Source organism: Brachyistius frenatus, unplaced genomic scaffold, assembly GCF_029030835.1.
Source record: "Brachyistius frenatus isolate BFR_SWC_R1_liver_20210118 unplaced genomic scaffold, ASM2903083v1 Contig_39, whole genome shotgun sequence".
Taxonomy (NCBI): Eukaryota; Metazoa; Chordata; class Actinopteri; family Embiotocidae; genus Brachyistius; species Brachyistius frenatus.
In genome coordinates this window covers 3,287,618-3,314,107 of record NW_027210638.1, presented here as the reverse complement: position 1 = coordinate 3,314,107, position 26,490 = coordinate 3,287,618, and the positions used below count along the sequence as shown (strand labels likewise).

The 26,490-nt window shown below is 39.4% G+C and overlaps 1 protein-coding gene across 1 annotated transcript in view; it reads right to left on the bottom strand.

Annotated features, from left to right (window-relative positions):
• The window catches only part of LOC138622796 (SH3 and multiple ankyrin repeat domains protein 3-like), a gene marked incomplete at its 3' end in the record, with an annotated part of 136,071 nt that extends 120,637 nt beyond the window's left edge, over window positions 1-15,434 (bottom strand). Inside the window, exon 1 of the mRNA XM_069701848.1 lies at window positions 15,088-15,434. Coding sequence (XP_069557949.1) covers window positions 15,088-15,402 — 315 coding nt within the window. The remainder of the gene's footprint in view (window positions 1-15,087) is intronic.
• Between the last annotated feature and the right edge of the window lie 11,056 nt (window positions 15,435-26,490).

Genomic DNA, 26,490 nt, shown 5'->3' with positions numbered 1-26,490 from the left:
GCATCCACTTTATCAGGTAACCGGTGTGTGACAATGCAATGGAGAGGTCAATGATCCGTGTCAAACCCACAGTGGATAATTGAGTTAGTCACTGATTTAAAACAGTAAGAGATTCAAAGGTCAAACTAATCATATTTTAAATTCTACTCATATTAGAATAAGATGAGGTTCAAAATGCAAAACTACAAAGACTAGGGACATTATTTCAGGAGAGAGGGTTACTACATTAAATGACCTTTCACTTTACCACTTCTAAAAATCTACATATAGAGTATACATAGATAATGCATGTGGACGTGATTTTACATTCCTCATTCACTCCCTGACATCTTCTATCAGGGCTTGGACCGACAAATTTCAAATGCACTTCTGATGCATGTTTTATATAATGACTGCAATAACAAGCCAAATGTATTGCTGCTAAAGAAGAGCATCTTAATAATACATCTGTATAACCAACGTATACAACTGAATGGATGCATATGATTAAAAGGTATTTCTAGCTGGAACTAATACTTACCAGGAACAAAGCTCTTTAAACAAACCCTGTATGATGTTTGTCAATGCCACATACTGTATATACAGTAAGTGAGGCTGGGCCAAATGATTGCTGCTCCAAACAACTTCAACAAAAACTCAACATTACAATCTTAATAAAGATAACATTTACTGCAGAGCTGTTTTATTAGAGTGCATGACTTTGAGCTGGGTGTACCCAGCAGCTGAGTGTACAAGCATCATTTTTGCAGTGGATATTTGAATTAATCTCACTGCATCACACACAATCTCACATTGTTGAGCTACAGTGACATGTTCACCCATGCAGCACAAAGTCACGACACATATCGCATACAGGTGTTATCACTCAGCCATTATTCACACCGGCCACAGAAACCCCTTTAATAATCAATCATGCCAATTACTGAACGAGGCACACAGTTCTCGCACACGCACGCACGCACGCACGCACGCACACACACACACACACACACACACACACACACAGCATGCAACGTATGGAGCAATAAGTTGACTGCAAACAACATGATACAAGAGGACACAACCAGAGAGGTGTGAACCAGAATTAGAGGTGAGATAGTGAGCGACAAGCTGCTCTTCTGCTGCTCCAACAGGTTTACTTCAAAAGTGACTCCAAGGAAAATGCTTCAGAAGCTCCAATACAGGAGCAGCATGCGAATATGTCAGCATATACTTCCAGGCATTAATAGCTTGTTTAAATATATTTAACATATGTCACAAGTGAAGGGCAAGTTCTCTCTTTTCAACCTTCTACTTCCCATCTGCCTCACTCAGACACTATGTGTATTTATGCATGCATAATCAGACACAGACACACACTAGCATGCACAACAAATATCGATTAAAGTCCTCTTTTCTATTACTGTCGACAGGCGAGACTGAATATGCCAACAAGATTTACAGTTAACGTCAGTCACCAGTGAGATATGAACACTCATAAAGACAGTCACACAACCACGTAGACAGACATATCCACACACAGATTTGGAGAGAAATAAAGATTACTCCTAATAAGTATTTATGTTTAATTATTACTGCATTCGAATATTTAAAAAATTGAGTATGTCTGGCAATACAATTGACAATACCATAACATGGGACTAATTACAATCTGAGTGCACAATGTGCATCCATGTGACCAAATCAAGTTAAGCTGGAGAAGCAGGCAGTTCCAGGGGAAAAGACATCATTATGTAGATCATCATTCCTTGGAAATTGTAGCTTTGTGCTTAAACATTGTGCCAACCTACCCTTAGAGAGGAGAACCTTTCTCCTGTTTTGAACTTGAACATGTTTAAGATCCTAAATGTTACACAATAATTTAAAACCAAGTTGTGACTAACATGTGTTATTCGGTTCTTTGCTGTCAAGATGCAACAGCAACCAAAAGTAGCTCTCTTATACACATTCACACTCCCATTTCTTTTTTTTATTATAAAGCAGGTGTAAGGTGCTGTATAAATACTGTGAACATGTCCACACTTACAGTCCACAAGGACATGCACACTGCCCTTATTCAGCATCTGTGCCATTTTGGACAAGTTGTTTGGACTACCCTAAGTTTATGATGTCACAAACTCATGCTCATGTCATTTCCACCCTCAGCATGACCCACTGTGGATGAAAAGGCTGAGTGGTCCTTACATCATGGAGCTATCAAGCTACAAGACCAAAGAAAACCTGTGGTTAACCTGGGCATGCATCACTTAGACAAGAGTCAGCCAATCAGAAGAGAGGTTCATTGATATCAATGTGGCTTAAGGACAGAAACAAAGCGTGTTCTTGGTGGGAGCTTAAAAGACGAGATGCAAACCTATACTTAGATGTTTAGAGTTTCTGGTTCTTACAACTACCAAAAATATATCTCAAGACTGCAAATAAAACACAGGAACAAATATGAGATCTTTCGGTTGTAATAATTCCTATTGTGAACAAAAATAAGAGAGAAAGAGTGAAAAAAACAAAAGACCTTTGAGCTATCGGTAAGATACTCATTTCACTATGGATAATACAGTAGAGACTAGTGTCCCCTGGTGGGACTAGCAAAGTACTAATGTAGTGCAGGTTATTGGAAGTGTGTTTATTGCCAGGGGGTGTCCTTTTCCCATTGGCAGCAGAGTAGAGAGTATAGTATTACTGTATTGACTTGAATAATTGTGTTCAAACTGTCTTTGATAGCACTTGCTACTGTACATACCATTTCACTTCAACTGCATAGTCAGACAGCTGAAGCGTAAAATATTATTCAATTTAATGATTTTGACACAAGAGCCATCCAATGGCTAAAAAAAGAAATCACATATTAAAATCCACTGTCCCCTCCTTTCAGGTTATAGATATAATATTACAATGGAGAGAAGTGTTCTCCCTGCGCAAATACAATTAATATTGGGACCAGATTTGTAACCAAAGGTCAGTCAGACTGGGCTAATATTAATGTCTCCATATATTCCCAGTCTTCCTTCAGACTAGACTCTGAGAAAAATGGAGGAAAACAAAGACAGAAAACAACAGCTAAGAAGGGAACAACAAAGAGAGGGGGACAAAAAATAGAAGCTATCTAATGGAGTTAACCAGGAAGGTTGGCAGATCAATAAACCAATCACAAAAAATGTAAATGAGAATTAGTTATCCTCTAGTGAACATTAATAATAACAACAGCCAGAAGAAATTGTTTCCCTTCAACACTTTCAAAACAAAACAGGATCAAGTATTTTCAAGACTGCAATTAGGTCAATAAAATCATGCAATTAAAATAATACCCCAAATCAAATTTAATTAAATATCCAACAACTACATTAGATGAAAGCAACAGGACATGAGACATGTTGTTAATAAAACAATGTTCTGATAAAGCTTCTTAAAAGGGTGATGCTCCTTCTGCAGGCCTCAGATCTTAAGAGGCAGGTGTGCTACCTTGTACTTTAAGGTACTTTCACACCTACCTTGCTTGGTCCAGACCTTCAGATTTTTTTGTTTGGTCTGAACCAAAATTGCAGCCCTGAAAGGTTCCTCAGACAGCGGTACAGACCATAGGACCAAATTTGATCTGCCCAAAAGGGGTGGTCTTGAACAATGGTTTGGTTCGTTTGCATTGGGAAAACACTTTGCAAATGATTCAGACTTTCAGACCAATTACCGGAAATTGGGGCAGTGTATCATCAATCATTAAACAATAGAAGAAAAAGAACCAGGAAATAAGTAAAAAAAAATTTTTTTAAAAAGAGCCAACAAAGAAATCAAAACTCAGCTTGCTTAATCCATAAATATGATGAAACATATAATTTATTTTTGAGAGGAACATAAGTGCCACAATCTAACAAAAACATGCACCTTGGTTTGGACCACGATCCGGACTTTCAAGTGTTCTCAGGCAGAAAAGGAAAACAGTCAGCGCAGGAAGATTGCTATACAATGGATAAAACAGTTGGATCAACACATAACATCTAAAGAACTTAGGCTTTAGTTTGGCAATGACTCAGTGACTGAGAAAGACAGAGCGCTTGCAGAGTAGACAGAAGTAACCTGGAGTTTAATGTCATTGATTTTGAATGTGAAGAAAGGTAGAAATTGCTCACAGATCAACAGTAAGGCCTCCGTTTGTTGACTATAAAGACAGGTAAATATGTAATCAATTGTTTTGACAAGGACTTTGATGTCATGTTGCCATGTAGTTTTTTTTCAATGATGTTGTAGAAGTAGGACAACCTGGTTTCTTTAAGTGCTCTTTGAGTTATGGTTTTGTGTATTTCATTAGTATCCAAATGAGGCGTCACAAATAAACAGCATTTATTCACATTACAGCATCCTCATGTGACATCCAAATCACCAAGTTAATTTCCTCCTTTGCCCAACATAAGACTTAAGTGTTACACTAGGAAAATATGCAAAAAAGAAAATGTATAACTGGGAATCAAACTGCTGTGTTGGGTCATACTGGTGCTGAAACATTTGTGCTCTCTATGAGAAATTTTGTTGTTTGGTATAGCTTTTGGTTTTTCCCATCTTGCCCTTAGATATGACAGAAAATTACACTGTGGCTGTTTCTATCGTTTTCCTTGTTTCTGCTTTATCTCTCTTTAGGCTGGGACCTTGTTGACAGATGGAGGGGAGCTAGGGAGGAATGAATGGGAAGTGAAACGAAAACAAGGGGAAGGGTTGTTATCCAGGGTCATTTCTATCTCTCTCTCTGTGCCTCACTCTCTCCCTTGATGGGTGTTGTGACCAGATGGAGGTAGGAATATGCGAGCCACATCATGTACCCCTGCAACTGTGGATGCAGTTAAATGTAGCAACATGGAGCGACGAGGGGCTTTACAGAAAGATGCCCTCCGCCCCTCTCCTCCTTGGTAAAATAGCCCACACACAGCCTCGAGGTGTATTTTGGGTCATTGACCTGTTGAAGAACAATGATGGCCCCACTAAGTGTAAACCAGAAGGGATGGTTGTGTTGCTGCTGAAAGTTGTGAGAGCTATGCTGGTTAGGTGTTGCCTTGAATTCTGAATAATTCCTCAACAGTGTCACCAGCAAAGACTCCACACATCACCACAGCTCATCTTCCATGCTTCACATTAGAAACAACGCACGCAGATACAGTCTGCTCATCTTCTCTGCATCTCAGAAAGAGACAGCAGTTGGAGACAAAAATCTCAAAATGGGACTCATCAGACCAAAACACAGATTCCCACTGATCTGAAATTGGTTCCTCAGTAGTAGTGTCTTTGCAGCAGTTCAATATCAAGGTCTGATTCATGCAGTTGATGTTGGGATGTGTCTGCTACTTGAACCATAGGAAGCATTTATGTTGGATTTAACCTAAGGTAGGGTTAATTGAAGTTTTCTGAGGCTGAAAACCTCTGTGGAAGAGGTAACTCTTGGTCTTTCTGCGGGTGGTCCTCATGAGAGCCAGAAATGTTCAAATTTCTTGAAATTATCTGGTTAGGCCAACTGTCAAGTGTTTAAGTAATGATGGACCAGCAGTTTGCTGAATACCAACACTACCATGGCACAGCACAAGTGATTGTTTCAAACGAATTAAGAAAACAAGAAATTCCATTACTTAAATTTTGACATGGCTCACCTTTTAATTGAAAACACATTCTGGTCATGACCTCATGAAGCTAGTTCAGATATTGGCTACTGTGGTAAATGTGAATTATGAAACATCCTTTATCCTTGCTGCATAATTCCATTTGTGGTATTTGATAGTTTTGATGTCTTCAGTATTGTTCTGCAGTGTAAAAAAATAGTAGAAATAAAGTACCTTTAAATGAGGTGTGTCCAAACTTTTAACTGGTACTGTCAATATATAAGGTATTCAAACAAATGAACCCCATGACAGAATGAAAGGGAATACCAAAACATATACAGCAACAATGGAAATAAATAGCAGCAACCATAAACTGATCAGAGAGTTAGTGTTTCAATATTTAAACATCCGCCATGTTTTCAAATATGGCAAATTATGAGTATAAGCAGAGATCACGAACCCTGCGACCACCATACCTGAAAACAGTTTGTTAACTATAAGATCAGTAAGGCAACATCTAAGCATAAAAGATGTAATTTAGGGTGTTGGGATGAAGAACAGGTCCTGGCTGCTGAAGACATTTGGATATGTCCATAACTAAGGAAGCCTGAAAAGTGATAAACAAATGGCTCACAATGCTGGCACCCAGACTACAGAAACTCACAGTACCCAAGAAGCATGGGACAAAACGATAAATGGTCTGATCTCAAAAGGACAGTCTAGAGTGCAATTCCAGCTACAGAGCAATAGCAGCTTTAGTGCACACCACCAATGCACAGGGAGTAACAGATCTGAAAGCAGGACACTACAGTAGGAACCAGTCACCGCCCGAGCAGTAGATATTCAGAAACAGCCACATTAAAGAAGGGAATTTGATAGCATGAGCTACCTGCTTCTTAAAGAAAGTTTTAGTAGTTTTGGATGGTACCCAGGGTCTAGGGCTCCTCAAGCAAGGAGGATAATACAAAAACAGTAATGTGTCCATATAAAATTCAGCTAAAAAGCCTCTGTCTGCCTAATGCATTAACATCGCAGACACTGCAATGATGTTTTGACTTTCCTAATGTGTGCAATGCGTCTTTAATCTTGCCAGTCCATGATATTTTCTAAATGTGTTCATTATAGCCCATCAAAGTTTAAAAGCTATGACATTAAATTTAAAAAATGTCCCCTCGGGGATTAATAAAGTAACTACCTAACCTAACCTAAAGACAAGATAGCCATTTAAATTATTCCTTGGACCACTAAGTACAGTTTTGACTGCTGACCATTCCATTGAAAAGCCCATAGTTAAAAAGTATTGTTCTGTGTTTGTTCTGATAAGGAAAAAAAGCAGCCATCATCAATGTGACAATGTGAGAGGGGGCAGTTGTTGTGGGTTCACCATTTCAATGTTTTTTAAATGGACCCATAAAATATTTAGTGTAATTTGATTGAACAAACACACTAATCTTAGTTGAATCAATTTCCCCTATTTAAGTATCTAAGTTATTCTTTTAAGCATTTCCTATGGTATGACTAAACTTACTGTTATTTATTATTCAAGTAATACATCATTGTGCTTTCTGTTACGTGATAATGGTATGAGAGGTGAAGGACTTCTGCCATGCACTGACTGTTCATAGCAGCTGTGGTGTTACTGTAGCAACCCCTTTAATACCTCTGTTTATAATGGGTCTCTACAATTCAATATTACAACTTGATTTTGTGAAGTATTGCATTTTTCAAATTAGCTATGAACAGACAGATAACAGGCCATTATCTTTGTTATTTCAGTTTGTTAATTGAATTGATAAAAACAAAAAAAATACAACATTGGGATGCGAGTCCATTAATACAAGGTATCTTCAACATAGCGTCTGATCTGATTGGCGGAAATGGTGATTAAACATGTGTTTGACACACAAAAATAACACCCGTACCCTTCTAAATTTGTAAAAGCTTATTTTTCATGAGCCATTTAATCAACATCCTGAAGGGCCTAATTAAAAACTATTAATCCGATATCTTAATTTACTGAACTGATATGAAAAATGTTTACTGGAGGAATGTGACCTCAGAAACTAATATGATGCAATCAGCTAGAGAGAAAAGACCGGCAACAGTCGTGGTTGTACAGAAATGTTACACATTGATGCTTCTTGTAACTCAGAAACAATCTTTGGCAGAGTACAGACTGCAGAAAGCACACAAAGTCAAAGTGGAAAGTTTTATCTTTTCCATTTGGCTTGTTATCAAGTCAATTATAGAATTAAAGCTGATTAACCAGAACTGATATGACCTGCCGCTGGCGACATTTGGTCTTTTTTTTTTTTTTTTTTTTTGCACAAAATGAGAAGCTGCTTCCTGAATGTTTTGTATGCTGATCCTTACTAATGAAAAAAAGGATAAATGACCGATTCAGCAACAGTTTAGCAATTTTGCTATACCATGTGTCAGGACAGACTCAATCGACAGTATAACCAAATACATTTTCAGATTTGTGGAATGTAATTTTCACTCTCATATGCTGTGTAAAGCTAAGAATTTACAGCCTGACGTGACATTAAGGAGAGCAGTGCAGAAACACTAACAGGATGAAGCGGAAAACACACAGTGAAGTAAAGGAAGAAAACGAAGAATCTATTTTCCAAGCAAAGGAATTTGACCTCTACATTTTGCCCATCCGTGAGCAGTGAACAGACCCACAAACACACACATACCCAGAGCAGTGGGCAACCACAGCTGTGGTGCCCGAAAGGCAGTTGGGGGTTAGGTGCTTTGCCTTATGGCACTTCAGCTGTGGATGTTGAGGGAGTGAAAGTTCTGTTGATTCACTCCCCAACGCACATTTTTCTACCCTTGCCGGTCGAGGGTATCGAACAGGCAACAATAGATGCCAAAAAAGGATTTTGATTTGCTTCATTTTAGCTGATACCGGTTAAAAAAAAACTATGCCGAGATCTGCATCACAGAAGCAGCTTGAGACACCTTGAGTATTATGTCTTACTTTTTATATACTTTGATTAATTGTATTGAAATTTCTGGAGAATAATTACATAAGCATCCAGAGCACAAAATGGCTTCTGCTTTTAGAGAGTTTCAAGAGTAGCTACTTAAAGGCAAGATTGTAAAGAGATATGTTTTGAGCTTTCTTTTAAAAGTATTAACTGATCTAGTTTCCTTGATATCTGCAGGTAGTGTGTTCCACAGCTTTGGAGCGTAGTTGACAAAGGCTGAATCCCCAATTTTCTTTCGACTGTTGCTGGGAACCGACAATAAACCAGCAGCAGATGATCTCAGTGTTTTTGAAGGCACATAGTTAACCAGAGTGTTAGCGATGTAACAAGCCGAGCCCACAAACAGCTTTGTATGCAAGAAGGAGGACCTTAAAGTCAGTCCTGTGTCTTACAGGCAGCCGGTCCAGAGCAGGCAGAACTGGACTGATGTGCTCTCTCCCTTGGTTCTGGTAAATACTCGAGCTGCAGAGTTTTGGATGAGCTGAAGTCTATCTGTTGTTTTCTTTGGTAGGCCAGTAAAAAGTTCACTGCAGTAGTCCAGTCGGCTAGAGATGAAGAGATGAATCAACTTTTCGGCATCTGTCTGATTTATAAACGGTCGCACCATGGCTATGTTTCTAAGGTGGAAAAAAATAAGTGTTGGGCCCCTTGTTAATGTGGGCCTTGAAACTTAGATCTGAGTCTTGTTACCTCTAATCTTGTCCACGGAGTAAGTTGCCCCAGATAATTTTCTATGATTTCGCTTTTTGTTTTGGGGCCGACGAAGAGAATTTCTGTTTTATCCTCGTTTAATTTGAGGAAATTATTGCTCATCCGTTTATTTATTGCTAAAAGACATTCAACGATGGAGCGCATAGCTGCATCATCATTTGGTTCAGCGGCGAGGTACAGTTGTGCGTCGTCTGCATAACTATGAAAACAAACATTGTGCTCTCTAATGATGTTCCCCAGTGGCAGCACGTAAAGTGAGAACAGTAAAGGACCGAGGCAGCGCCCCTGTGGAACCCCACAGCAGCTGTCATGTTTCTCTGACACTTGATCTCCAATGCTGACATAAAATGTCCTCCCTTTGATTTATGTTGTGAAGCAGTTTAAGACACTGTTGGACAGACTAACCAACTTCACAAGACGATAGATCAGGATATCATGGTCAATTGTATCAAAGGCTGCACTCAGGTCTAAGAGGATCAGAATTGAGACCTTATTTTCATCAGAGTTTAGTCAGAGGTCACTAGTGCAGGCAGATGGTAGTTAAGTAAGAAAGGATAACTGACACTGAAGGGATCGAACAACCAGAAGGCAACAGAGCAGGTACTGGAAACAAGATGGCTCCAAGAAGTATAATTTCCACAAGAAATCACAGTACCTTTACAGGAAGAAAATGTATTCAACTGTGAAATCAGTGGAAAGAATAAGATGCAACGCCATCCCATAAAACCTAACGGTTAACAGTTACTCAGCAGATAAGACGTTTAAAATGAAGACCGAGAAACTGATGGTATCAAGACTAAGGAACCAGGAATTTAAAATTGTAATCAACTAGTTACTAATGACACAACTGCCTTTTTTATACCACATCAGAGACAGTCAATGTTTTTTCGACCTGAGAATACCTCCCCAGATTCAGTCAGTAATATCTCCACAACTGTAAGGCCAAAATGAACAATCTTGGATAAAGGACACTGGGGTGAATTGTGAAATAAAATAAGTTCCCTTGTCCCCATCACCAGGACAGAGTAAGATTTTAAAAACTCGAGCAAAATTTGACATTTTTACTTCCCTCAAATCAATACTGTATATTATAGAGTAAATGAAAACCATATAACAATGAGCCAGGAAAAACTGATGTTAATAAAACTGTATAAAAAAAATACTTAATAATTGTTTTTTCAATGGCATCTCTACCAAATTGTTAAACAGAAATTAAGCACATCATTTCTATATCCACTTTAGTTATAGTGCTATCTGGCCATGCTTGTCAGTCTTCAAATACTTGTGTTGGGTTTTTGCCTCGATAACACATATTGCCTGGTCCTGTTACAGGGACTTCCAGAGTTGAAAGGGTTAAGCCCTATGCCTTTGCATAGCTCCAGTACTTCTCAAATACGCTCTGTCTTCAAATTAGCGTGGGTCTACTTGTGTGGTATAGGAAAAAAAAGTTTCAATTTAAGTTTCTCTTGCTTGCAGGATTGTACTCTCTCACTCTCTGTAAGATTAGCTTGGCAGTTTATAACATTAAGGTAATATCGAATAACATCATTACTACCAAGAACTTGCCACAATTCTAGGGATGGGCATTTCAAGCAAAAATACTATTTGACTATTAGACCGTGCCCCTCCCCGGCACACACACACACACACAAAAGAGAAAGAGAAGCTCACTCACACAGTAAACTTTGCTCTCAAATCGATGATCATAGTTGTGGTAGACTTATATGCCAGCTTCACCTGGAAGAGTTTGCACTTCACCTCATTTTTGTTAATTCATTTAACTGAAGGAGTTCCCACAAAACATTTTGACAGCTGTTTCTCCTGTTTACAATGTGGCATTCAATTCCACACCACCACTTACATTTTAGCAGATAAAACTCCTGAGTCTGGTAGCAACGTGTTCCTTTTTTTCTTACGTTGTTGGCAGTTGGAAAACAGATTCTAGGTGCATTACTGCCACCTTCTGGTGGTAACAACACATAACACGAGGTGCTGATAGAAAAAAGGGAAGGCAAGACAATAGTCAAATAAACTATTTCATTTTTCATTTTTTTAAATAGTATTTATATATACTATAAATAATTTGAATATCATGTCCCATACCTGCACAATTTTACCTAAATTCCATCATCGAGAGACTGTATTCAAACGAGAGAGAAAAGGGCTTAATAAGCGCAAAGGCTGAAATGAAACATGACGCATCGATGAGTATATCAGTAAAATGGCTCCTGAAAATAAACTACTCAGACAATATATCCACAGCAGCAGACCGGGAGAATGTTTGAAGAGCATGGGGGGAAGCTTAGGAACCCAATCCTTCATACTGCACCATTGGCAGACAGAATAGGTGGCAGATAACCAAACACAATACCACTGACAGAAAAGACCACAATTTCAGATTGAAAAGTTCAACACAAACTGGAGTGGTGTAAAGTGCAAGCAGGTACAACATAGTGAATCGCACACGCAATTTTATCAGAGATGAGCACAGGACAATGTGCACCTAAGTAGGGTTAGATCCTCAGAGCAATGTACTTTAGTTCCAACTAATACACCAAAAATAACAAAGCTGAGATCTGGGACCTTCACAATCAGACGGACAAAGAAAGTTCTCCACACAGTAAAGAAACTGCAAAGATCCCTTCGTGACCTGACTTGAGGAAGACACAAACAGGCCTAAATGGGTAAAAGGGGATTTTCTTTCCGTTTCCATTGTAAGGTTTATTCATTTTGAGGACTTCTTAACGTCACACCGTTATATGTCTGACAGCAATATACCTTCTGTGAATGAATCAAGTGGGAGAATGCACACAAAAAGGCCACAAGAGACGCAAATGAAGAATGTGGATTAATGCAGGTAGAGCAAGGAAGCAGACTATTTATGTCTGCATTTCCTTCTCCTCTGTTGAGAGATGAATGATACCCATAAGTAGTATTGGGAAGCCGTCTCTTTTTGCTTCAATCATAGAAATAGAGTTTTGGTGGAGCTGAATGTGATGAATGACAAAACGATACCCATAATGCCAAAAAAGCACAATCTTTACAAATAATCTGCCCAATACCCTCACTGAACAAATGGTGCTAATGCAACTGGTCTGTCTCTTACTACCTACTAATTAAAGTTGCACCAAGGCATGAGCAACACTTATGTAATAATGGACTTAGCTCAGGGCTAAATCACAAGCCAAATCATTAAAGGTCCATCTCAGTTCCCCAGGACTAATTTTGGTTTTGCCTACTCATAGGATCACTTCTGATTATTCCATTTCACCACTTCACCAAACCCTAAGAAGAGGACATTTAACACATTCAGCATTTCACCTTTAAGACCTTTAAATTGCCACCTTAAGGAAACTTAATGCATAATAGTTCACATCCAAGAATAGTACTGAGAATAAGACCAATTCTTCAGGCAAATTAGGCAGGGAAAATACTGGCAACTGGCAATACAGGTCAGAGGTTGAAAAACGAAGTGCGAGAATGAAACCACTTTATACTTTGTCTTTACCCTACATGAGGCCATGCTCCTCCCTTCCTTCCTGCTGAAAAGGAAAAGTGTTGCCCGGTGTGATCTTCACATGGTGGTTCATTCTCCTGATCCAGGCTTGAAGCTCAGCAGGAGATGTGTAATCCTACTTCAGGCAGACTATTCTAGTGTAATCTCCTGCTCAGTCAGAGTACACACAACTCGCTTTTGACTGCTCCATAAAAGATTCAAACTGTCAGAATCTGGCCATCTGTCATCTGCTTCGATATTTGTCTGTCAGACTTTTGGGCACTCTCTCTGTTTGTCTTTCCATTTATCACAATGTCACTCCATATGTGTTCTTGCCTTTTTTTTGTCCATCTACTGGGTTGAATGTGACTCCTTGAAAGTGAAATTAATGATGTTTTGAGCATCTTTACATTACATAAGCACATGAAGGTAAGTCCCCTGGTAATAGGATTGGGACTCCTGGCCATGTGCACATGTTTGTGTGTGAGAGTGCATGGATGTGAGAGCATGCGTCGGTATGCTTGTGTGCATGTGTGTGTGCATTCATTCAGTGCATATTTGTCTGTGTATATGTGATATGTGCATGCATGAATGTGTGTGTGTGTGTGTGTGTGTGTGTGTGTGTGTGTGTGTGTGTGTGTGTGTGTGTGTGTGTGTGTGTGTGTGTGTGTGTGTGTGTGTGTGTGTGTGTGTGTGTGTGTGTGTGTGCGTGTGTGCGTGTGTGAGCTTGCCTGAAAAATGCTTTTTTTTTCCACAGATGACTATTCTGCAGCACCTTTGAAGGATTCTCTGCTTTCTTTTCAACTGCCTTTCTTTTATTTCCTGTCTTTATTCCTGGCATGCAGTGCCGGAGCCTCACTACGACACAATGGGTCATTTCAGCCAACAACAATGAGGTAATCAACAATAACCTACACAAAACCAGCCTCTTGCTTTTGCCATTAAAGTCTGGAGAAAAGAATAAAAAAATAAGGACACTTAAACTAAACCTCCAACAAAAAGCAAACTCTGCAACTGAGCATACAATGACTGGCTGTCAAGGTTTAATCCTCATTTTGCTATACCATTAGAAGAGGACGTCTCCAGAGATAAAGTGAGATCAGAAGAGGAGGGGTGGGTCGATAAGTGTAGACACAGAGCCACATTACGAATAACAAGCCTAATATGTTTTATATCACAGAAAATGTCACCTGGTATTTCTAATAGTATGATATTATGTGTGCAGCTGACAAGGAGAGAAAAAGCAGCAATAGAGAAAGACAGAATACATACAATAAAATACACTTTATGGCCAATAAATGATCAAATGTTTCTTTGTTTCTGCTTTTATGTACAGTTCTAGGCAAACAGTTTCTGTTCATCACTATTTTAACCTGTAGCTTGTAAACTATTAAGAATAGCTGTTGTTGTATTGCCTGAACAATTATTCAAAACATGATAACCGAATCCAAATGAATTCAAATAGCGCAGCTTGGAAAATGAATGAAATGAACTCCTTTATGAAGTGGACATTTCCCAGTTCTTTGCCACCTGCAGCAATCACATACCAACACAGAGACTCTTGGTGGCAGTGACTTTGTGAGGAGATAGACAGTGAATACTGTATACTGAAATTGGAGAAATAAGGGGAAGAAAAGATCACTGTTACAGTCTAGTGGTTCTGAATATTTTTCAGTGGCTGCAATACACCACATGCATCATCCACATCTTCTGAGATACTGCTGCTTTATTCAGAAGAATGCACGACTGGACCCGTTTCAGCCTGGGCACAGAGCAACAACAGAGAGAAGGACATAGGTGGAGGTGAAGTTTCACAGTTCAGTTCAGGTATAACTGTCATGATTCTCTACTTTGCATCTTCCTGTGGATTTGCAGCGTCTCTCACCGCCTTCTTTATCCCTGATGCCTTTTCTTTCCCTCTCCCTTCCCTTCCTCTCACGCTCTCACCCTAAGTGGCCAGTTGTCAAAGTCAGCTGAAGCACGGTTAATGAAGAGGTAGATTTATTAGCGAGACATCAGTGGAATAGGTTAGGAGAGGGGGTGGAACCCCCAAAAGCCAGCAAGCAAATACAGCCACTAAGTGTGCATACCGAAGAGAGGGGAAATGAGAAAGTGCCGGATAGAATAAGAAAAGGACAGGAAAAAAAAAAGACAAAAACAAGAGAAACTGAATATGTTTAAAAGAGATAAAGAACAATCTATATTGCTAACAGACCAGACGTAGAAAGCACCCAGTCAGCGAGAAAGGGGGAGAGGCAGCTTCCCTCTCTTTTATTCTCTCTCCAGCAGTGGCTACAGAACAAGCTCTTACCGTCTGTTGCAGGTCCGGGATTCCAATGCGGATGACCACGGTGTTGCCAGTCGGCTCCTCCATGGGTGCTCTTCCACTGGGGCTACGCTCTGCACCGGGACGGAAAGCCGGAACACCGTGAGGAACGGGAACACCGCTGCCCTCTTCCCGGGAGCTGCTGCTGTCAGTGCTGGCCCCCTGGCTGTCGTTTGCTGGGTGTGTGTAGGGGTGTGTGTGTGTGTGTGAGTGTGTGTGTGTGTGCTGCTGCTGCTGCTGCTGGTCCTGCCGTGGAGGGCTGGGTGGCTCATGTTTGCCGGCTGCCGGACGCAGAGGCATGCTCCGTTTTAGGGGCTCGGTCTATGTCTCTCTCTTTCACACACACACACACACACACACACACACACACACACACACACACACACACACACACACACACACACACACACACTCACGCGCGCGCGCACACACACGAGCATACGCATACACCGATGGCTCTCGCTCACACTATACGCACACACCGTTTGCAGCATGCATCACTCGCCTGGGAGAGAAACAGAGGGAGGGGGAGAGAGAGGCAGGGAAGGAGGGTGGCAGACAGGGAATGGGCAAAGAAGAGTGGGTAATAGGAGATTACAGGGGGATTGGGGCAAAAACACAAAGAGAAGATGAGTACCAACAGAACTGGGAACTAAGAACAATGCAGAGATAAAGTAAGAATGAAGAATTCACATTCTTTGAATGGTGTACAATTATTCATCTCCATCTGTGATTTACACAAAAGATCATCTTAATGCCATTAGCACATGCAGTTTTTAAACAGATAAAATAAATACTAAAGACATTAAGCAGAATGGAGGGAGTGGATTACAAACATATGCATGAATTATTTGGATCTTTAATATTATCTGCAGGTGTGTTTGCACAGTGTTAATGGTAGCAGCATAACCAATTAATGTGACTAATGAACTCTGCTTGTGTTGATGTTGCAATGTTCATAATCTGACACTGCTGCTGTCACACACTGTTGCTCTTGCTGTTGGGGAGGGTGGAGGGTGTTTGTTCAGATCGATGTGGGGCAGGATTTGGCCTTCATGCTTCACTTTATCTGTGGGGTGTCGCTGATCAAAAGCCTCCCTGGTAAACAGCGACACACAGCCAGAACAAACTGCCATACATGTAGATGAGGTTTTCATAGGAGGTTTTTGTCCCCCTCATGGAGGGTCATTCTCATAAAGGGGGCTGTTTTTATTTACTGCAGTCCCTGTGAAGCCCCGAGACCGAGATTGTAATTAGGTGCTATAGAAATCATTTCAAGCTGCTCTCGATTTCTATTTATATGCATTGTGAAGCGGGCACTCCAGAGAAGTTTTATAATTTGAGTGATTGTCATGTTTTATGAGGAAAGATGCATTATTTTTACATTGACCAACCAACATGTTAAACGTATTAGCTTAATCAGCTCAAGCTCTCACATTCAAATGAATCCAGAGCTCAAGATAAGAGAAATGACTATCAGAACATAGTTCATGACTTCTGTATGGTGTGTAAAACAAACATTTAAGGGCTTAGATATTGGCAGTTACACAGCCTACCAATTGAACAAGTGAGCTTCTCAAGCAAGGGAAATGTGCCATAAAACATTTGTGTAAAATATGAATTGTGATCTTAACTGAGTGCTGTGCTCCATTGTGTTCTCAGTGCCATCCTTGTTCAAGCTGACACAATAGCCCCAAGACAGCATTATTTTTTTTTTTATCGTTAGATGGATTTTAAAGCAAGCACTTGAATAAGAAAGGGATGAAAGAAAGCAGATGTTACATAATATAATGTGAGCAAGTACGCTGAACTGTGCAAAAGTTTTAGGGACTTTAATGCTTTAAATCATTATCCATCACGCAATACTATTAAAAAGGCATCTGATTGGCCCCAAATTATGCAGCATCACAAACTTATAGCCAGAGTCATAAAGAACTATATTCATCAACAAGAAGAACAAGAAGCCCTGCAACAGGCAGTGACCCTGCAGAGCCGTGATCTCAACATCATCAACTCAGTCTGGGACTGAAGAGACAGAACACATGGAGACAGCCTAAATTCATAGAAGAACTGCGGTAAATTGAGCAACATGATCAGAATAACCTGGCTGCCACACAACTTAAAAAACATTGAGCAGGCAAACATTGGAGAATTGGTACCTTTTCAAAGGGTTGTCACACCAAATGTTGATTTGATGTTTATTTCAGTTTGTTGCACTTTGTATGAAGTTAACTATTTATGGCCAAAATTTTGAAAGCATTCTCACTTTACCTTTAGTCCTATAACCTGTGCCAAGTAGCCTACTTTACAGTATATGCACATAAATATGCACAAAACACATCTGCTCTGTGTCCTCTGTGTTTGCAAAGACAGGTTTGTCAGTTCAGTCAGTACAATTCATCTGTGAGTGGAAATCGAAAACTTCAGAGACTGCTCTTGTTAGAGCAGGAGAAAGCAATAACTTTTACGAGTAAGTATTCCAAGTTACATTGCTTGATCATCATCAGCACCTTAAGTTACACCAGTTTGCTGCTGTCAGTGCTGGCATACAAGCACCATGAATTCGTCTCCCAGGGTCAGACTATCAACACCAAGTTGTCCTGTGACTTTTCTTGAAAATTGTTGGGTGATGGTTCAACACTACAGAGGCTTGCGTGTGAGTGCACTGCCACTGCTGGACACTCCACAGTATGTAATCCCATTAGCACTAAAGAAAGAGCGTGGCAAGTAGCCCTCAGGTATTAGAGGATTTAGCAGGTCACTCTGCCTCTTTGTGAGTTCAGGCTTTAGGTCTTTCATGTATGGAAAATGTAAAATGCTAAACCTTGAAGTTCAGCTCAATATTTATATTTCATAAAGTGATTCTGTGCCCTTGCAGTACTGGTCAAAAGGGATCTTGTATTTCAAATATCTTTCAACAAATTAAAACACATTTTGTTACATTTAACATTTGTGATTTTGGGAACACAATAATATCAGTGCCCAGTGTGCAACACTTGAATAGTTCAAAAGGACACATCTAAAATAATCTGAGTATATTGACTACATGTTAAATAGCAACAGATCACACATTAAGTTCTGGGAATGTGGCAAAGGGATCTAAGATGGCTTGCCAATAAGCAATAATGATTCCCCTAGATAACTGGGGAAGGGCTATGCAGTGATTGCATCCTTCTTGCGTCATATAAGCATAAACTGTGTGGGCAACAGCACTTGAAGAGATCTACATACAAGGAGCAACTTATCTGGTTGAATTAAAGGCAAGAGAGAAAGACAAGGAACAAAGAATCAGAGTTAATATGCAGTATAGTTTTTATTCAACTTGTTTAATCCACTTTCCACCTTAATCTTTACATGCTTCAAAAGTCTATTCAGATTGAAAATATTTCGGATGTCTAGTGATGAAAAAGAATGATTGTGTAAATCTACAACTAGAGCAGTAAATACTGGTGAATTATGATTGGGGATAGAGAATATATCTGCAACAACTTTGATTATCAACTATTTGTTTTAGTAATTAACAAAGAAAATGCCACACATTCACTGGTTCCACTGTTTCAAATGTGAATATTTATTGGTTTTATTAGAAAGCAATTTGAAAACACTACTTGCGTCTCATAAATTGTAACAACTATTTTACAACATTTAATTTGATTAATCTCGGAATCAAAAAAATTAAGCAGGTATGAGTAATATTTACAGATAGCCACTTTAATGTATATGTGTATAGTTTAACTCAGTGTTATGCTACTGATATAAGCATAAATTGAGTAAATGATGCTACTTGGCACTCGTTCAACTACTTAATGAAATAAGTGTAGCTGGAATCTGTCTTTAAAAAATGACATTGGCATACCAAGGGCCAAATATTTCAATATTATCATTTATCATCTCTCCCTATAGTTGTAGAGTGGCAAAATGTACCTACATCTCTACTACCGTGTGTAGTGTATTGTGACGATATCTTGTTTAACGAATCCACATGGAACAGAGCCAACTATGACCAACTATATAGGCGCTTTAGTGTAGATTCTCAAACTCCCATAGCTTTGGAACATTAAGAGAGTGGACTAGAATTAAAAGGAGGCTAGCTCCCATGCCTCAACTAACAGCTACTGCCTCCTCTCTTTTCTGCTCAGATCTCTTTCACCCCAACCCCCCTTCACCCCATCTCTTGCGCTCCAGTCCAGTGAAAACAAAGTGAATAATTCATGACCGTACAGAGCCGTGTGTGCATGGATCCAGTGCAATAGATCCGTGTATCTGAAACATCCACTAAGCTTTAAAAGTCCTTGCCATAGAGCACTACATGAGGACATTCACGAGCCCGACTGAAATCCACTGCAAGCCATCAAGCTAACCCAATCTGCTCCCCTCTAAAAAAAAAAAATCAACACTGAAGAAAAAAAAAAATGAGGCGGGGCAGAAAAAGGGAAAAACATAAAAGGTAAGCATGTGGCTGAGGTAGCATGAAGCAGAGAGGGACAGAGAGAATGTATCTAAAACAGCCACTGGGCCATGAAAAAAAGAGAAAGGGAGCGTGGAGGAAAAAGGGAAGTTAAGAGCAACAAGAAAAAAGGGAGGTGGGAGATGCTGTAAGAGGGTGGGAGAGAGGGAGGGAGAGATTACACACAGTCTGCTTTGACAAACCAGCCACATAGTCCATGGCCTGGAGTAAATGTGATAACTGTTCACAGACCCCATCAGAGCCTGCTTCACGGTCCTCTACACCTGGTAAAGCAAATGTCATGGCCACTCACAAACTGAAGTCACCCAGGGCCACACTTATTCACACACATGTACACACACACACACACACACACACACACACACACACACACACACACACACACACACACACACACACACACACACACACACACACACACACACACACACACACACACACACACACACACACACATTTTATCTCTCTGTCCCATAACACATTTTCCTCAGTTTTATTCATTGTACCTTCTATTCTTACCTCACTCTCTTTCATAGTGAATTTGAATGAAGATAATTCATTGGCAAGACAAACAAGCTTCAAACAAAAATAGAGAATGTGGTTTTAGCTGGCTGTTATGGTTTTTCTGCAGTATCTGTGTGGGATAAAATGATTTTTCAGATACTGCAGAAAAAGCTTCAGTTGAAATAGGCAATTTTTTCTTTCAATGGAGCTGACCTCAGAAGGAAGCTGACAACTAATTTTCAATTTAAATAAACATATTAAATATAATTTAAAAAAAACTTGTTCAGATGGCCACATGCTAGAATAAATTAGCATGACAAATCTGTTGGATAAGAATATAAGAGATTTGCTGAATTTAATTTTGATTTGTATTTCTTTTTGTTTATGTGTCTCTCATTTTCCTTTTTTTTTTTTAAACTGTTTGGCTAGACTTGTATGTAAGACATATTGCACGACCATACTGGTAAAACAAAGTATAAAGAAAATGTGGGAAAATCATAGTCTGACAATTACTTGCAAAGTAAAGGAATTTATTCGAACATCATCAAAAATGTGCCCTTATTAACTTTTAAGATGAGCTCTCTTAATATAATCTGCCAATCCACATTTTATGAGATTTAAGAATCAGGGAACATAGTTTAAAACAGCTTACCCATGTCTCCATTGTTTTTATCTGACTGATGTTGCATTGAAACTGTGCATGCCCTTACAGAAAAACTACATAAATTTCACACGTGCAAATACTCGTGATCACATGTGACCACATGTGATTGTGCACATGTGAAACATGTATTTTGGTTTTGGAACATTTTCATGGTGTATTGTGCAAAACCTGTGTAGATTTCCATGTGAAAACGTCTTCACATATTTTCTCAAAAAATTACATTCCAAGCCTGCATAGTGAAATACATGAAGCATATAAATGTGTATTTGCTTTAGTGGATGCTTCACTACTGTAGCCTATTTCAACATCAGTAAAGTCCACAGACACACATACACAATCTCAGTGTCTCTGTCCAACACACACACACACACACACACACACACACACACACACACACACACACACACACACACACACACACACACACACACACACACACACACACACACACACACACACACACACACACACACACACACACACACAGCAAGCTCACATGGATTAGCCACTCAGTGTAAACAAAACACTGCCTGACCCATCCAGAGCCCAGGGCCACATGCAGAGGCCCCATATGGAAAATTAGCCATGCGCTAAAAGCTTTTGGAATCAATATTATACAGTAGCTGCAACACATCCCAAAGCCACTGTCTCTATCCAGTTTGCATGGGCTGACACAGCAAGCAGATGTGCTCCTTCTCTCTGTCTCTCTCTCTCTGTCTGTCTCTCTGTCTGTCTGTCTGTCTGTCTGTCTGTCTGTCTGTCTGTCTCTCTCTCTCTCTCTCTCTCTGACACACACAAAATCTACAATCATATTCCTAAACTCAAGGCAGAGTAATCATAATATTATGCTGTTCATGAGTTATAATATCAGCATTTGTTTTGATTTGGCTGGCAAGGATGAAATCATGCTTGGCAAACTCCTTTAATACTGCTTTCCAACTCATCACCCGGCAGACAGAACTGGAAATGTGACAAACAGAGATGTTTTAAGTTTTTTTTTTGCATATACTGCAAAGAGTGCATTTGAGGACACGGCAATTTCTATGCTTTGTCAGAAAAGATTGCAATGCATCACTGGAGCAGAAGTGATATGTTTAACACTTACTGGTGGTACCACATTCATTTACAGATGACATACACACATGGATACAGTTCTACTAATGTGCAAAATCCCAAAATTAAAGGAAGAAACAAAACAGAAAAAGAAATGTGAGGGCGTTGACTGTGAGGTAAAAACTGTTGCTCTTGATCCTCTTAATACTTCTGACACAAACAAACAAACAAAAAAAATCAGGGTGTCCATCAAGGATACACAAGTTGTGTCTAAGGTGTATGGCTATGGTATATTTGTAGGGATACAAAGGACAACAGACAAACAAAATTGTTTGTACCAAAATCAATTTCTACACAGCAACCTTTTTTTTTTATCTTCCTATCTTTGCTGTTATGCTTCCTCTTGCGCTCACACAATTATTTCTTTGTCTGTCTGTTTATAAATTCTCTCTCTATGACCACAAAAAGTTGCTGATATACAGTATCTGTTGCTCTCTGTGTTTCCAGGGATGCTGCTGGAGTGGCAGTAGATTCTTTGATGCACCCTGCCTATTAATAATCAATGGGGCTCCCCAGAGAGAATTTCATAAAGCCTGCCAGCCAATTCAGACCTGTTTCATAGCATGCACTGCATTATCTGTCCACACATCACTGCAGCTTTTAAAAGGCAGGCTGGGGATGCTGGAGAGGTCAAGGATGTCACTGTGCCAGGCTCCAATCATTGCTATCAAATATATGCGACACTGGGGAATCAGGGTTTGTGCTTTTTAGCACACAATACTGTTAAAAGGGCTAAAGTTGTTTTCCCCATTATGCAAAAGATGACGGCAATTTTGAGCAGTCATTTCAGAATCATCGAGCTGATTGTCACATGAACAAGCTGCTGGAAGTATGTTATTATGTTTATGTAATTACTCAGGGCTGGCAAAAGCCCAGTTTAGCCACCTGTGCTTTAATCCTTGATCATATGTTTCTACACCAATTTACAGTCATTCAATATTCTCAGCAAAACATCTGCACTTACAGTACACTACTGAATTGGAAGAACCAGAGCTTTTGAACTACTCATAGCCAACATTCTCTTTAATCTTTCTGAGGGCATGAGTAGCTTGGTGAAGGGAAAAACACTGTTCTTTGTAACTCATTAAAATCAAATAACCCATATTAGATTACACATAAAGATATGTCAGATCACCAAAAGAGTGTGTTAAAAGAAGGCTGTGTAGTATGGGCCTCAGAGAATGAGTAGTGTTTTTTAAACAACTATTCGGGCGGGGAATCGAGGCCAAATACTCAGGGTGGGCTAAGAAATACCAGCATTTCACAGTGAATGACTGGGGAAAAAAAAGTTCTATTTACTGATTAATCCAAGTTTTTTTTTTTTTTTTTTAAAAAACAAAACCAAAAAAACAACCAAAAAACCAAAACAGTTGTTCTCAAAAATTGGTCAGAGTGTTCTGGGCCACACTGCATATATTTTGCCCATAGACATAAAGGTCAGGAAGGCAGACGAGGGTATGACATGCAACAAAGATCCGGGAGTCAGTAGTCAAACCATTAACATTGCGGTTAAGAGGTACACACCTGAACTATTAAGCCACTGTGCCGCCCCGGTGCCATTTGTGTTTAGAAACCATGAATATCTATACACCCAATAACTGACTGTAGAAGATTAATTAATCACACACAACTGCCAAAGGTAGATCCCTGCTAGTAAATTATATGACTCTCCAGCGGCTCATGACTTATTAGAAAGGGGTAGCTACCGTACTGTATGCAATGTACAAACTGTATACAATACTGCGGGAAAAAAAAAATCCATTCTACGAAAATGCAAAATGTACTGCTGGGTGGAAAGCAATACCACAGCTTTTTAAAATCTGACTGTTCATATAGGACCAGCAGTTGGAGAGAGGAGAACCTTTAAACCAGCACCTTGCATCAAAGCACATTTTCATAAAGTCTCCCTTCTGCCATTTTCATATACAGCCTGCCAGAGAGAAAGCTGCAGGATAACCACATGAATCCTCTGAGTGTTACAATAGTCACAGTGGTATGAAATTATATATTTGATTTAAAAACACATACTGTTCACTGGGCTTCAGATGAATTAAATACCTAACTAAAGGGATAATAATTGTTTTTAAAAATTTAAACTATAACCAACAATCACACAACTACCACTATTACTAATACTTTGGGACCAAATTTATGCAAAACTTGACAATATTTGTTTTTCTATGATTCTGTAGGTACAGTGGATATCATGGGTACTGGAGAATAATAACAATGTACAGAATGGCAGCGGCAGGTGATGGTGCAGCAACAGGTTCACAGCAAGAGTCGTGTATGGTGATATTACGCACTTGAGTTGGATGATCAGAGGCAAGTTAGAGACACATCGTTTTTCAACTAAAGAAGACTGAAGGAGAGCGAGTCTCAGTCGTTAACTTTGAATTAACATGTCACAGTGATCACATCATGTTAACATTATTTTTTGCAAATTGTGACAGTTGCATCCGTTGTACAGATGCCCCGCACACAACGTTCACACAAGCTAACATTAGCTTGTTTAATAGTTTATAACATGAGCTCAGTGCCACTCATGACTCTAGACTACCATCATTACTGTCTATCAAAATATAACATCGTATGTGCTGAGGCAGCAGGAATCATGACTGAATAATACTGGGGGGAGGAGGGGGCTTTAGATGGAAGTGTCTTTCACATCTCATAATATTTACTTCAGACAACAATGTACTAGGAGATAAAGCCTGACATCGCAGCTCCAAAGAGCCATAAATATTTCATGCTGTTTACTCCAAAGCTGTGCTTAAACACCACACTATCATTTCTTTGTGTGTGCTTGTATGCACCTTAACCCTGAAAAACTGAGAACAAAATTAATGGGAGTTATAATAAAGGGAAATGGATGGAATCAAGAAAACTGTTTCTCTTACTTTATCTGTGCATTTTGGGAAAGAAAAATGAGAAACAGACTCAAGGTAAGCTATTATTCATAAGAATACCCAATTTGATCCCTGTCAGGGGACTTAAACTATTACGAAGCCATCTCTTCCTGAGCTTTTATGACAATCGTTTTCCATCTGTCATTTGTGAGAAAAACGGTATCTGGGTCACAATACAGTCCAGTGGCAGTGACACATCAGACTGGGGCTCTGATCTGGGACATCATGCAAAGACACACATCACTGAAAAAAAATCTGAAAGTGTTGTGGTGTGTGGGTGTGTAAAAAACACTAAAGGTGGAAAAAGAAAGATATCAGGGAAATTGTAATCTGCACATACTAGATAGTCCACACGTAATAATTATGTCCACCAACATAAACAAGTTGTTTATTCTTGGTAGCTAAAAAGGAGCACATAATTAATGACAGTAAATTCAGAGGACAAACTTCGATTAATGTGTCACTAGGCAACTGTGATACAGAGAAAACACAAAATCATGTCTGGGACTGAGTCAATCAAAAACACATCTTAAGAAAAATACACTCTGCTAATTTATGCTAAAGTTTGAGTACGTCTCTGCATTGAAACCGGGATGAACTGAAATGGGCTGTGTAATAATGCTTCTTTACCTGAATTCGTACAATTTGAGTGTTTGTGTTTTCAGAATGTCTATTAATTTTTTGTGTAATTTCTACCAGTCATGTTTGACATCAGTTGTCCCAAACATAGTTTATATTTGTATCTCCTGATGCAACATTAATTGGCCATGATGGTACTGGGTCAGTTTGGTGTGATCCGTTGTGATACCGAAATATTCAGTCCAATAATCAGGATGTATCCACAACCTACACTGATTCACAGATGACAAGAGCCCTTGACGAAAATGTGGTAACTGCTCCAGTACGGTTGACTAATGCAACTTGCCAGTTACAAATGTATGGATGTGAATACCAACTTTTTCTTGTTAAATCAGAGCTTAAAATGTAAGGATGTGGCCATGTACAGTACATAAGAATCACTAATATGAACATACAGCAGCCTCATTAGACAGAGGTCTTTGCAGCAAGATTTGTAAGTGGTTTAGGTAGGTCTCTGCAGGTGTATTATTCAGTCCTTGTAGCAGGCCCATTCTCCACTGTTCCTCTTTGTCATCTTTGCAGATGATAAAACAAATAAAGGTTGGGGGGAACCAGTGTTTCAAGCTCCAACCCATCCCCATCACTTTGAGTAATGGGAAGAGAAGCGGAAAGTGTACATCCTAACAAGTACGCATTCCTACAGGGCAGTCCCTAACCAGATATGGCTGCTTACTGCAAAAAGTTTTAGCCTCATTTCTAGAATTAATGAACCAGCTTTCATAACTTCTTTGAATTATGCAATGATTTGCTTGACTGCATTCTGTTATTGCAAATAAGATGCTGCTGGTAACAAACAAAACTACAGTGGATTGAAAGTATTCAAACCACTTCCCTTTTTGAACGTTTTGTGTTGCAGATTAAGTTTCATCTGGATTTTAGCTTTTATGAAAATGTATAAAAGATCAAAAACTAAAATATATCATTTACAAAGATATTCAGACCCTAGTCAGTAGCTTTCAGAAATGTTTTAATATGAAGGTCTTCATAGTCAGACAATAAGTGGCAGATACTCAGTTTGGCTCCAAACTTATATTTGGCAATTAGCATTGGTATACAACTACACCCTTGCTACACGTGGGACCTAATATAAA